Genomic DNA, 12,858 nt, shown 5'->3' with positions numbered 1-12,858 from the left:
TTGTTTTTTTACCCTCTTTTCTGGCAACAAAACTGACACCTTTTTTACGAGGAGTCATGTTTGCATAGACCACAATACCTGCAGTCGTAATGCAAACCAAAAACACAACTCTGATAATGTATGCACTGTTAAAAAAGGTGTCAGTTTTGTTGCCAAATAAAAAATGGTAAAAAAAACAATTATCATATTTTTTCTTCTGGCAAATGAGGTTTCAATGGCCTAAACGGCCGGCACGGCACACGAGGGGGTGGGTGACCAGCACCACGCCCGACCGCCTTTGTCTCCCCAGTGGCGATGTTTACACACCAGGTACTCATTTGAGGCCGAGTCGACCTAGCGGAGGCCCAGCACCGGATCAATGAATCGTGACCGGTGTTGGTGGCCGTGAGCGGGAATCGAACTCGGGTCGCCGGGTTCGTAGCGCGGCGTAGCGCTACCCGCTACACTACCGCTCCCCCTCTCACACACTCACACACACCACACACCCGGTGAGACACGTGACACACACGGTGAGACACGTGACACACACGCGACACACACGGTGACGACACAGCAGAGGCGAGAGTCTGAGAGAGCAGCCCACGGTGGTACAGCAACCACGTGGTACAGTATTAAAAACCGGCAAGATGCCCACGTGGGCGGCATACAAACACACACGCACGCACGCGCGCGCGCGTGCACCGAGGAGTGCGCGTGGGGGTGAGTGGGGGTGAGTGGGGGTGAGTGGGGGTGAGTGCGGGTGAGTGCGGGTGAGTGGGTGAGGGATGGGGGGGACACGGAGGGCGTGTGCGCTATACGGGAGCATTGGTGGCGCCCAGCTGGAACACTGGGCTAGCGTGGGCAACACTGGGGGGGGGGGGGGCAGGGAGGGGTAAGTTAGGGGGGGGGGTGGACACAGATAGGGGAGCATGGGGAGGAGGGGTTAGAGGTCGCGGGGGGAGGGGTGCGATGGGGGGTGACGGGGGCGGCAAACGATGTCGCCGGTACCACGATGGCCGGCGCTCGCCGCTTCTTACCGACTGTCCTCGCTGAGCCACGTGACCAGGACCCCCACCCCCTCCCCCCCCCGGGGGGGGGGGAGGTGACCCCCCCCCCCCCACTGTGTAAACCCCCCCCCCTCACCGCCCAAAGTGAGAGTGGCCCCCATCACCGTGTCTAAAAACGAACAAACGTACAGCATCTTCGACGATAACAAAACCCTTAGCATCTATTGCTTGCTTGATAAAGGCCGCTGTGTGTCTACCAAGTCCTCGTGATGAAGGTGCGGGGGGGGGGTGGTCAGGGAGGGGGGGAGTCCATCATCCCCCTCCCGCCCCCCTCGCCCCCCCCGCTTGTGCCGAGGCCCCCTCCGATCTGCCGTTTGACCGGCGCCGCCGCCGCGGTCAGTCTCTCCCGGCGGGGCGGTCGGCCGTGCCGGAACCGGCAGCATCTCGGAGCCACGCGGAGTCTCTTCGTCCTCCTCGTCGTCGTCCTCGTCGTCATCCTCCTGACTCTCCCACCGCCGTCGCTACCTCGTCACGATGAGCGCGATGTCGTCGGCGCTGGCGAGGAGGGCGCCGGCGGCGCTGGCGGCCGCGCCGGGCCCCAGCGCCGACGCCGAGCCCGGCGAGACGCGCAGCTCGCGCAGCGCCAGCTCCAGCTTGTCCACGGCCTCGCGCAGAGCGAATTTGGTGCGCATCTGCTTGATGGCGCTCACGTACGCCTGGCACGACGCCAGCAGCTGCTGCCCGGCCTCCAGCACCGCCACGTGGGACACGACGGCCGCCGGCGCCGCCACTGCCGGCGCCGCCGAAGGGAGGGCGGAGGAGGCGGAGGAGCCGCCGGCGCCGCCGTTGACGGCGACCCGCAGGGCCTCGGCCCGCTCCAGCACCGTGTCGCGCGTCACGCTCTGCCCGCTGGGACGCGCCGGCCCCGCCGTCTTGCGCAGGGAGGAGCGCGCCGACGCGTGGGGGCCCAGCAGCTGGTGCTGCCGGTGCTGGTGGGCGCCGACGGCGACGCGCTCCGGCCCGGGGTTGGACGCCGTCCCCTTCGCCCCGCCCCTCGGCGGCGGCGCGGTGCCACCGCCGGCGGCCGCCCCCTCGCGGCCGCCATCCCCGTTGGCCGCCGGTCTGGCCCTGCCGCCGCCGGCGCTCTCCGAGGGCCGCCCGTCGGCCGGCGCCGTCGCGGCGCCCAGCCGCGCCGAGTGGAGTTGCGCGGCGCCGCCGACGAGGCCCCCGCCGGCCCCCCGCTCCTTCCCGCCGCCCGGCGACGCCAGAGTGGCTGGGCCCGGCGAGCCGTGCCGGCTCGCCAGCTCCGCCCGCCGCTGGCTCAGAGAGCTCGTGCCCAGGGAGGCGGCGGCACCGGCGACGGTGCTCGCGGCGGAGGCGGCGGAGGTCGTGGCGGCGGCGGCAGAAGCGGCGGTCTCCGTGCCGGCGGCCGGCGGCGGCGTTCCCGTGGCAGCGCCGGCCGGCGCCGTCCTCCCGGACGCCCTGCTGACGGCGGCCGCTCGCTCGCGCACGCTGGACGCCAGCGTGGCGGCACGTTGCGCCACCCTCTGCCGGGGCCGCGGCGTCACCACCCCGGGGCCGTCCGCGTCCCCCGCGCCCGCCGACCTCCGGAGCGTCCGAGCGACGCTCGCTGCCGGCGCCGCCGCGGAGCCCCTGGGCGGAGGGGTGGCCCGGCCATTGACGCAGCCGGTGACGGTGCCGCCGCCGCCGCAGTCGTCCCCGCGCCGCCGCGTCGGCAGGCACGGGGGGAGCGCCGAGCGCTTCCCGCCACCGGCGGAGACGGAGGTGGAGGGCGTCGCCCCGGCGCCGTCGCCGCCCCTGCGCTGGGCGTCCCCCGCCGAGCCGGCGGGCCGCTGGCCGGCGCCGCGTTGGGAGGTCACCCCCCCCTCCTCGTCGCTGCCGGCGGCGGCGGCGGCGACGACGGCGCCGGCAGCCGTCTTGTCCCCGGCGCGTTCCGGCTTGTCGGAGCGCCGCAGGAACCCGGCGAGCGCCGCCAGCCCGCCGTTGGCCAGCGCCGCGGCGCCGCCCGTCCCGTTCGCCGTCGCTCCCTGCTGCTGCTGCTGCTGCTGCTGGTGGTGGTGGGCGCCGCCGTTTGCACCGGCGGCGCTGCTGCCGCCGCCCGGAGAGTCGGGGACCCTCCGACGCCGCGGCTCGGCCTCGCGGAACGAGCTGCTACGCTTGGGAGGCAGCGGCGCCGTCACCGACGCCGCCGCCGCCACTGACGTCGTCGTCGTCGGCGAAGTTCCGGCGGCCGGCACGGCCGGAGGCGCCGGCGCAGCTGCTGGCGCGGCGGCCGCGGCGGTCGCCGTCGCCGCCGCAGACGCCGCCGCCTGCTGCTTCTTCTTCTTCCACATGAGCGAGCTGAAGAGGGAGCCCGGCTTGCGCTCACGGAAGAAGCCCTGCGGCTGGCGCTCGTCCAGATCGGCCTGCGGGTCTGGGCGCCGGCGGGGACACACGCGGCGGCGGCAGCGGCAACGTCATCAGCAGCACCTCGGCCACCACCACCACCACGGCCACCACCACCACCACGGCCACCACCACCACCACGGCCACCACCACCACGAGCACCGCTAACAACCAGTCCCACCACCGTTGTCATCATTACCACCATAGGAGGGAGGGAGGGAGGGGAGGGGGGAGGGAGGGAGGGAGGGCGGGGAGGGGGGATGGGGGAGGGGAGTGAGTGAGGTGAGTGAGGGTACCAGAGTCGTGGCTGTGTGCCGTGCGGGGCAGGGTGTTTGCGCTGCCGTGCTGCTGCTGCTGCTGCCCCCCAGGCGCCGTTGCGGCGCCGTCACCGCCTGCCGCCCCCCCCCACTCTCGCCCCTCCGCGCCGGGGGGCCCCCCCCCTTCGGGCCCCTCCTTGCTCTTGGGGGTCTTGGGGGGCAGCTCCGGCGCACGGACACCGACGCCGGCGCCCGGCGCCGCTGGTCCCCCGGCGGCGTTCGCCGTGACGACGACGCCGCCGGTGCCGCCGGTACCGCCGCCGGCTGAGAGCGAAGATGGCGCCACGGCCTTCTTCTCCAGCTCTCGCTCCACCTCTGTGGGGGGGGGGGGGGTGGGGGGTGAGGGGGTTCTCGGTGATTCACGCTAGAACGAGTGTGTGTGTATCTGTAGTGCCATAAGAGGGGAGGGGCTGCTGGGGGCTCTGGGACACTAGACAGATAAGCCCTCGGCGTCAGGCGCTGGGATCCCAGGCACCCCAGACAGCTAAGCCCCTTGGCGCCACCAACGGGGGGGGCTGTGTGTGCTCTGTGGGATATCTGGGGGCGCACACAACCCCACCCCTCGTTGGGGACGAGGCATAAAAGGGCAGCTCCCTGGCCAATCGGGGCCAGTCGCAGCTCAAGACCCATGACCCAAGACCAGCCAGCCAGCCGGCTTAGGACCCTGGACCCCCTCGTCCCGCTTGTCCTTGTAAGGGCCGGGACGCTGTGAGGGCCAGTGGTGGGACTCTGGGACTCCCAGCTCTACGTCCTTGTGAGGGCGAGTTCCGAGGAAGCCAGAGTCCAGACCCGCACCTTGGCTGGGTCGGGGTCAGATTAGCCTCCCCTAGGGTAGTTGTAGCCGGAGGACCCCAGAGCGTAGCCAGAGTAGTGTATCTAGGCTGTGTCGCTAGGCTGTGTACCTAGGCTGTGTACCTAGGCTGTAACAGAGTATCAGGACTGTTGGAGTGTTGTATTGTAATAAAGAAGTTACCTCTACAAGTGTCTCTAGAACCCATTACATATCTGCATGTGTGTGGCTGTGTGTGTGGCTGTGTGTGTGTGTGGGGAGCGGCGGTGAAGCGGTTAGCGCGCTGCGCTACGAACCCGGCGACCCGGGTTCGATTCCCGCTCACGGCCAACACCGGTGACGATTATCTGAATCAGTCCCGGGCCTCCCCTAGGTCGACTCAGCCTGAAATGAGTACCTGGTGCGGTGTGTAAACATCGCCACTGGGGAGACAAAGGCGGTCGGGCGTGGTTCTGGCCCCCACCCCTTCGTTCGTGTACCGTTCCCGGCCTTCATAGGTGCTCGCTAACAGCACTTGCCCCTACAGTCTGTTAAGGCTATATGGGGGATCTTTGTCTATGGCTGTTTGTGTGTGTGGCTGTGTGTGTGTGGTGCCGGTTGGTAACGCTGTGAGCATTGGCTCTTGTAGCCACCACTGCGGCCAATGGGGGGCTCTGGACGGGTGCGAGGGGCTGGTTAACCCCTCCACCTTCCATCCAAGTGTAATGGATATATCCGGCTCAATGACGTATCACAACTCGTCACGACGATTGGCTCTGCCGGTCCTGGTCCATAGCCAATGGAGGGAAGCCTAGGGGCGTGGCCATGACGTAATGGAATGGTGACAGCTGTAAGGATTGGTTCTGCTGGCTTTGGCCACAGCCAATGGGGAGACGAGTCAGGGGCGTGGTCCCGGGAGCATACGAGGGAGCCTGGAAGTTTCCATGGAGGCTAACCAGGATTGGGGGAAACGTACCACGTGACCCGGGTATTAAATAGGGGTGGAGACGAACGACACGTGGTCAGAACGGGAACGAACAGAGGAAGGGGGCCACGTGGGAGCGGGGCTCCGGGTTGCCACGTGGTCCAGGCTGCCACATGGCGGTGCGTCTCTCTCTCTAGCTGTCCCTCTCACGCTGCCTGTCAGCAGAGTGAAGGAAAGCTGTAACACAAGTTGAATAAAAGACAGATTCCAGAAGTCGCCTCAACGAGCTTTATTACCACTAAGCCACGTGTTAAAAATCTAACCAAGCTCATGCCGGAGGCCCCGGGGGGACAGGCGTCTATGACGTTTCGTGGCCAACCCCCATTTGGCGGAGCCAGGAGACTGAATCCTTACCCTCGGGGCTCCTCCAGAAACAACAAAAAGCCACTACGGATGGCCACGTGGAATGTTCGAACGCTCACTGCGGAGGAGAGGCTGCCACTCCTCTGTCTGGAGCTGGACCGGTACCGCCTGGATCTCTGTGGTACTCAGGAGGTCCGGTGGACCGGTTCTGGCTCCTGCCACCATGAGGGGTGGGCAGTCCTCTACTCGGGGCAGGAGACTGCCAAACAACAGGGTGTGGCTCTTCTTCTGAACAATAGAATGAAGGGGGCGTGGGAGTGTAGCGGTGGGGTGTGGGAAGCTGTAAGCCCTAGGCTACTTTGGGCTCACCTTCCCATCAACCAGAGGTGGTCGTGGTTTATTTTACCCCCAGCGAAGATGAGCATCAGTGGAGCGATGCAGGCAAGGTCGATGGGTCAGATAGCTTCTATGACCTCCCATCACAGGTGCAGGCTAAAGTGGCTCCTCGGGATAGAGTCATCCTGTTGGGTGACTTTAATGCCCGAGTTGGTCATGATACTGGCATCATGACCAGCTCAATAACAACGGTAGGAAGCTACTAGACTTTGTGCAGCCAATGGGCTTGTAATTACCAATACACAGTTCCTACTGTGTATGTGCGTGTGTACGTGTGTGTATGTGCGTGTGTGTACGTGTGTGTACTTGTGGGTATGTACGTGTGTGTATGTGCGTGTGTATGTGCGTGTGTGTACTTGTGTGTATGTGCGTGTGTACGTGTGTGTATGTGCGTGTGTATGTGCGTGTGTACGTGTGTGTACGTGTGTGTATGTGCGTTTATGCGTGTGTGTACGTGTGTGTATGTGCGTGTGTATGTGTGTGTATGTGCGTGTGTACGTGTGTGTATGTGCGTGTGTACGTGTGTGTATGTGCGTGTGTACGTGTGTGTATTGCGTGTGTACGTGTGTGTATGTGCGTGTGTACGTGTGTGTATGTGCGTGTGTATGTTGCGTGTACGTGTGTGTATGTGCGTTTATGCGTGTGTGTACTTGTGTGTATGTGCGTGTGTATGTGTGTGTATGTGCGTGTGTACGTGTGTGTATGTGCGTGTGTACGTGTGTGTATGTGCGTGTGTACGTGTGTGTATGTGCGTGTGTACGTGTGTGTACGTGTGTGTATGTGCGTGTGTACGTGTGTGTATGTGCGTGTATGTGTGTGTATGTGCGTGTGTACGTGTGTGTATGTGCGTCTGTACGTGTGTGTACGTGTGTGTATGTGCGTGTGTACGTGTGTGTATGTGCGTGTGTACGTGTGTGTATGTGCGTGTGTACGTGTGTGTATGTGCGTGTGTACGTGTGTGTACGTGTGTGTATGTGCGTGTGTACGTGTGTGTATGTGCGTGTATGTGTGTGTATGTGCGTGTGTACGTGTGTGTATGTGCGTGTGTACGTGTGTAGTGTGTACGTGTGTGTTATGTGCGTGTGTACGTGTGTGTATGTGCGTGTGTACGTGTGTACGTGTGTACGTGTGCGTGTGTACGTGTGTGTATGTGCGTGTGTACGTGTGTGTATGTGCGTGTGTACGTGTGTGTATGTGCGTGTGTACGTGTGTGTACGTGTGTGTATGTGCGTGTGTACGTGTGTGTATGTGCGTGTGTACGTGTGCGTGTGTACGTGTGTGTATGTGCGTGTGTACGTGTGTGTATGTGCGTGTATGTGGGGAGCGGTGGTGTAGCGGTTAGCGCGTTGTGCTATGAACCTGGCGACCCGGGTTCGATTCCCGCTCACGGCCAACACCAGTGACGATTATCTGAACCAGTCCTGGGCCTCCCCTAGGTCGACTCTGCCTGAAATGAGTACTCGGTGCTGTGTGTAAACATCGCCGCTAGGGAGACAAAGGCGGTCGGGCGTGGTGCTGGCCACCCACCCCCTCGTGTGTTGTGCCGGCCTTCATAGGTGCTCGCTAACAGCACTTGCCCCTACAGTCTGTTAAGGCTATACGGGGGATATTTGTCTTATTTGTATGTGCGTGTGTACGTGTGTGCATGTGCGTGTGTACATGTGTGTACGTGTGTGTATGTGCGTGTGTACGTGTGTGTATGTGCGTGTGTACGTGTGTGTATGTGCGTGTGTGTGTGTGTGTACGTGTGTGTGTATGTGTATGTGCGTGTGTACATGTGTACGTGTGTGTACGTGTGTGTGTGTGTGTATGTGCGGTCACCGTCGGAGATGCTGGAGTCATGGAACATGGTGTCGAAGGCGCGGTGAGTCTCGGCAAACGAAGGCCGGTCCAGCGGATTCCACTGCCAACCTGCACAGTCAACCACAGTCAACCACGCAGTCAACCACCCACACAGTCAACCACCCACAGAGTTAACCACCCAGTCAACCACCACCACCACTCCCCACTCGTAAGGCTCTGTCTGGCCTGACTGTGGCTCGAGAAACCAAAATCAGGATTCACACCGGGAGATAAATCTGATGAGCCACAAAGCTCCATATTCACGAATCTCCAGGAGGAGCCATGTACTCAACCCGTGCCGGCTCCGAGCCCGTTCCCCCCGTCCACGTGCTCAGGATTTTCCACAAGCCCCGAGCCAGGTCATGCGTTGTGGTGGCTAGGAGATGTTGACTACCTCGCCTGGTCTACAGGAGGTCGTGGGTTCGATCCCGACCCTGACGACGCCTGCAGCTGTATATTTGGAGTCTGCCTGTCTCTCTCTCATCATCATCATCATCACGGTGGCTATGAGATGTGAACTACCTCGCCTGGTATACAGGAGGTCGTGGGTTTGATCCCGACCCTGACGATGCCTGCTGCTGCTGTATATTTGGAGTCTGCGTCTCTCTCTCATCATCATCACGGTGGCTAGGAGATGTTGACTACCTCGCCTGGTATACAGGAGGTCGTGGGTTCGATCCCGACCCTGACGATGCCTGCTGCTGCTGCTGTATATTTGGAGTTTGTGTGTCTCTCTCATCATCATCACGGTGGCTAGGAGATGTTAACTACCCCGCCTGGTATACAGGAGGTCATGGGTTTGATCCCGACCCAGTGGGGCCTTACCTGCTAAAATAAACATTGTTTCGTCTTAATTTAACAACCCTTTTCAGTACGGTTGGCTACGTACGGTGCGAAAGAAGTTGTGCATAACAGGCGGATGAACACACGGACAGACAGACATACCAGACCAGAGCTAATCCACAAACACTTTTCAAACTACTCCATTGAGCAGCAGTAGCAGCAGCAGCAGCGTTTAGTTGTAGTTGCAGGCCCTGCCTAACTGGTGCCGGGACTGTGTGTGAGCAGTGTGTGTGTGTGTGGGGTGTGTGTGTGTGGTGTGTGTGTGTGTGGTGTGTGTGTGTGGTGTGTGTGTGGTGTGTGTGTGGTGTGTGTGTGGTGTGTGTGTGGTGTGTGTGTGGTGTGTGTGGTGTGTGTGCAGTGTGTGTGTGTGTGGTGTGTGTGTGTGATGTGTGTGTGTGCGGTCTGTGCAGTGTATGTGGTGTGTGGTGTGGTGCGTGTGTGCGGTGTGTGTGTGTGTGCGGTGTGTGCGTGTGCGGTGTGTGCGTGCCATCTGTACGGTGTGTGTGGGGGTGTGAAGTGTGTGTGGGGTGTGTGCAGTGTGTGTGCGGTGTGTGTGTGAGCGGTGCGTGTGTGCAGTGTGTGTGTCTGTGCGGTGTGTGGGTGTGTGCAGTGTGCGGTGTGTGTGTGCGGTGTGTGTGCAGTGTGTGTGCGGTGTGTGTGTGTGGTGTGTGCGTGCATTGTGTGTGCGGTGCATGTGTGCTGTGTGTGTATGCCATGTGTTTGGTGTATGTGTGTTGTGCGGTGCGTGTGGTGTGTGCGGTGCGTGCGGTGCATGTGGTGTGTCCGCGTGGCGTGTGCGGTGCGTGCGGTGTGTCCATGCGGTGCGTGTGGTGTGTCCGTGCGGTGTGTCCGTGCGGCGTGTGTGCCGTGTGTTCGGTGTATGTGTATTGTGTGGTGTGTGCGGTGTGTGTGGTGTGTCCCTGCGGTGCGTGTTTGCGGTATGTGCGTGTCTGCAGTGTGTGCGTGCGGTGTGTCCGTGCGGTGCGTGCGTTGCGTGCGTTGCGTGCGGTGTGTGTGTGTGCGTTGCGTGCGTTGCGTGCGTTGCGTGCGTTGCGTAGCGGCGGGGTCACCCACAGGAGCGCATGAGCTGGTAGACGGGGTGCGGGCACCCCTTGGGGCGGTCCATGCGGTATCCCTTCTCCAGGCGCTCGTAGACCTGCGAGAGGTCGATGCCCGGGTAGGGCGAGAGGCCGTACGTGGCGATCTCCCACAGCAGCACGCCGAACGCTGCGCTCGGGACACGCACACAACGCGGGGCGGGGTTAGCGCGGTTGAGGTACGCCTGGGTGATCATCGCGGTTGTGTTAAGTACGCCGGGGCGATTATGAGAGGGGGGTGAGTGTGAGTGAGAGCGGGGGGGTGAGTGAGAGAGGAGGATGAGTGTGAGTGAGAGAGTTGGGTGAGTGTGAGCGAGTGAGTGTGAGTAAATGTGAGCAAGAGCGAGCGAGCAAGGGGGTGTGAGAGTGAGCGTGAGTGCGAGTGTGAGTGCGAGCGAGCGAGTGTGAGAGTGAGCGAGCGAGTGTGAGAGTGAGCGAGTGTGAGTGCGAGCGAGCGTGAGTGAGAGCGAGCGTGAGTGAGAGCGTGAGAGTGAGCGAGCGTGAGAGAGAGCGAGCGAGCGAGCGAGCGTGAGTGCGAGCGAGCGTGAGTGCGAGCGTGAGAGCGAGCGAGCGTGAGTGCGAGCGTGAGTGCGAGCGTGAGTGCGAGCGAGCGTGAGTGAGAGCGTGAGAAAGAGCGAGCGTGAGAGCGAGCGAGCGTGAGTGAGAGCGTGAGAGCGAGCGAGCGTGAGTGCGAGCGTGAGAGCGAGCGAGCGTGAGTGCGAGCGTGAGTGCGAGCGAGCGTGAGTGCGAGCGTGAGAGCGAGCGAGCGTGAGTGAGAGCGTGAGTGCGAGCGTGAGTGCGAGCGTGAGTGCGAGCGAGCGTGAGTGAGAGCGTGAGAGCGAGCGAGCGTGAGAGCGTGAGTGCGAGCGTGAGTGCGAGCGAGCGTGAGTGCGAGCGTGAGTGAGAGCGTGAGTGCGAGCGTGAGTGCGAGCGAGCGTGAGTGAGAGCGTGAGAAAGAGCGAGCGTGAGAGCGAGCGAGCGTGAGTGAGAGCGAGCGAGCGTGAGTGCGAGCGTGAGAGCGAGCGTGAGTGCGAGCGTGAGTGAGAGCGTGAGAGCGAGCGAGCGTGAGTGAGAGCGTGAGAGCGAGCGAGCGTGAGTGCGAGCGTGAGAGCGAGCGAGCGTGAGTGCGAGCGTGAGTGCGAGCGAGCGTGAGCGCGGCTTTCCGTCCCACCCTACACGTCGGACTTGATGGAGAACTTGTTGTAGGCCAGGCTCTCGGGCGCGTGAGTGAGAGCGAGCGTGAGAGCGAGCGTGAGTGCGAGCGAGTGTGAGAGCGAGTGCGAGCGAGTGTGAAAGCGTGAGTGAGTGAGAGCGAGCGTGAGAGCGAGCATGAGGCGTGAGTGCGAGTGAGCGTGAGAGTGAGTGAGAGTGAGAGAGCGTGAGTGTGAGTGAGAGCGAGCGAGCGTGAGAGCGAGCGTGAGAGCATGAGAGTGAGTGAGTGCGAGCGTGAGTGAGAGCGTGAGTGAGAGCGTGAGTGAGAGAAAGTGAGCGTGAGTGTGAGCGAGCGTGAGTGCGAGCGTGAGTGCGAGCGTGAGCGAGAGAGAGTGCGAACAAGCGAGCGTGAGAGTGAGAGCGAGCGCAGCTCTCCGTCCCACCCCACATGTCGGACTTGATGGAGAACTTGTTGTAGGCCAGGCTCTCGGGCGCGTGAGTGAGAGAGAGCGAGTGAGTGAGAGCGAGTGAGGGAGAGAGAGCGAGCGAGCGAGTGTGAGAGAGAGAGTGAGCGTGAGCGTGGCTTTCCGTCCCACCCCAGACGTCGGACTTGATGGAGAACTTGTTGTAGGCCAGGCTCTCGGGCGCGTGAGTGAGAGAGAGAGCGAGCGTGAGAGTTAGAGCGAGCGAGAGAGCGAGCGTGAGTGAGAGCGAACGAGTGTAAGTGCGAGCGAGCGAGCGAGAGAGCGAGCGAGTGTGAGAGCTCGCGAGCGAGTGTGAGAGAGAGAGTGAGTGTGAGCGCGGCTTTCCGTCCCACCCCAGACGTCGGACTTGATGGAGAACTTGTTGTAGGCCAGGCTCTCGGGCGCCGTCCACTTGATGGGGAACTTGGCTCCGGCGCGCGCCGTGTACGTGTCGCCCGTCATCAGCCGGCTCAGCCCAAAGTCGGCCACCTTCACCACGTGGTTCTCGCTCACCAGGCAGTTCCGCGCCGCCAGGTCCCTGGAGCGCGACAGCGGTCAGTCCAGCCGCGACAAGGGGCGACGGCGGTGGTGGTAGCAGTTGTGGTGGTAGTGGTGGTGGTGGTGGTAGTGGTGGTAGTGGTGGTGGCGGTGGTGGTAGTGGTGGTAGTGGTGGTGGCGGTGGTAGTGGTGGTGGTGGTGGTAGTGGTGGTGGTGGTGGTAGTGGTGGTGGTGGCGGTGGTAGTGGCGGTGGTGGTGGCGGTAGTGGTGGTGGTGGTAGTGGTGGTGGTGGTGGTGGCGGTGGTAGTGGCGGTGGTGGTGGCAGTGGTCATGATCGTGGGAATGGTGGTGATTGTGGTGGCGGTGGTGGAGGCGGTGGTGGTAGCGGTGGTGGTGGTGGCGGGTGGTGACGGTTACGGGCGGCGGTGGAGGTGGTGGTGGTGGTGGTGGTAGTGGTGGCGGTGGTCATGATCGTGGGAGTGGTGGCGATTGCGGTGATTGTGGTGGCGGTGGTGGCAGCGGCGGCGGTGTTGGTGGTGGTGGTGATGGCGGTGGTGGTGGTAGTAGTGGTGGTCATGATCATGGGAATGGTGGTGATTGTGGTGACGGTGGTGGTGATGGTGGTGGCGGTGATGACCAGGAGATGAACTCGCGAACGTCCCCGTTGCCGCGCAACCGGATTGGTCGGTTTATGGACCAATCCCAACACAGCCAACCCCGCCGTCAGTCGGTGGTAGTCAGGGGGGGGGGCGGTAGTCAGGGGGGGGGGCGGTAGTCAGGGGGGGGGGCGGTAGTCAGGG

At 62.7% G+C, this 12,858-nt stretch overlaps 1 protein-coding gene across 1 annotated transcript in view; it reads right to left on the bottom strand.

The window, feature by feature from the left end:
• Positions 1-565: 565 nt before the first annotated feature.
• Positions 566-12,858, bottom strand: part of LOC133361197 (uncharacterized) — a 27,307-nt gene continuing 15,014 nt past the window's right edge. Inside the window, exons 7-11 of the mRNA XM_061580081.1 lie at positions 11,914-12,098; positions 9,922-10,074; positions 7,984-8,073; positions 3,689-4,024; positions 566-3,420 (exon numbers count right to left, since the gene is read on the bottom strand). Coding sequence (XP_061436065.1) covers positions 1,508-3,420; positions 3,689-4,024; positions 7,984-8,073; positions 9,922-10,074; positions 11,914-12,098 — 2,677 coding nt within the window. The 3' untranslated portion in view covers positions 566-1,507. The remainder of the gene's footprint in view (positions 3,421-3,688; positions 4,025-7,983; positions 8,074-9,921; positions 10,075-11,913; positions 12,099-12,858) is intronic.

Source organism: Lethenteron reissneri, chromosome 71 (assembly GCF_015708825.2).
Source record: "Lethenteron reissneri isolate LAM-NWPU_2019-01 chromosome 71, ASM1570882v1, whole genome shotgun sequence".
Lineage (NCBI taxonomy): Eukaryota > Metazoa > Chordata > Hyperoartia > Petromyzontiformes > Petromyzontidae > Lethenteron > Lethenteron reissneri.
This window is presented reverse-complemented; position numbering and strand designations above follow the sequence as displayed.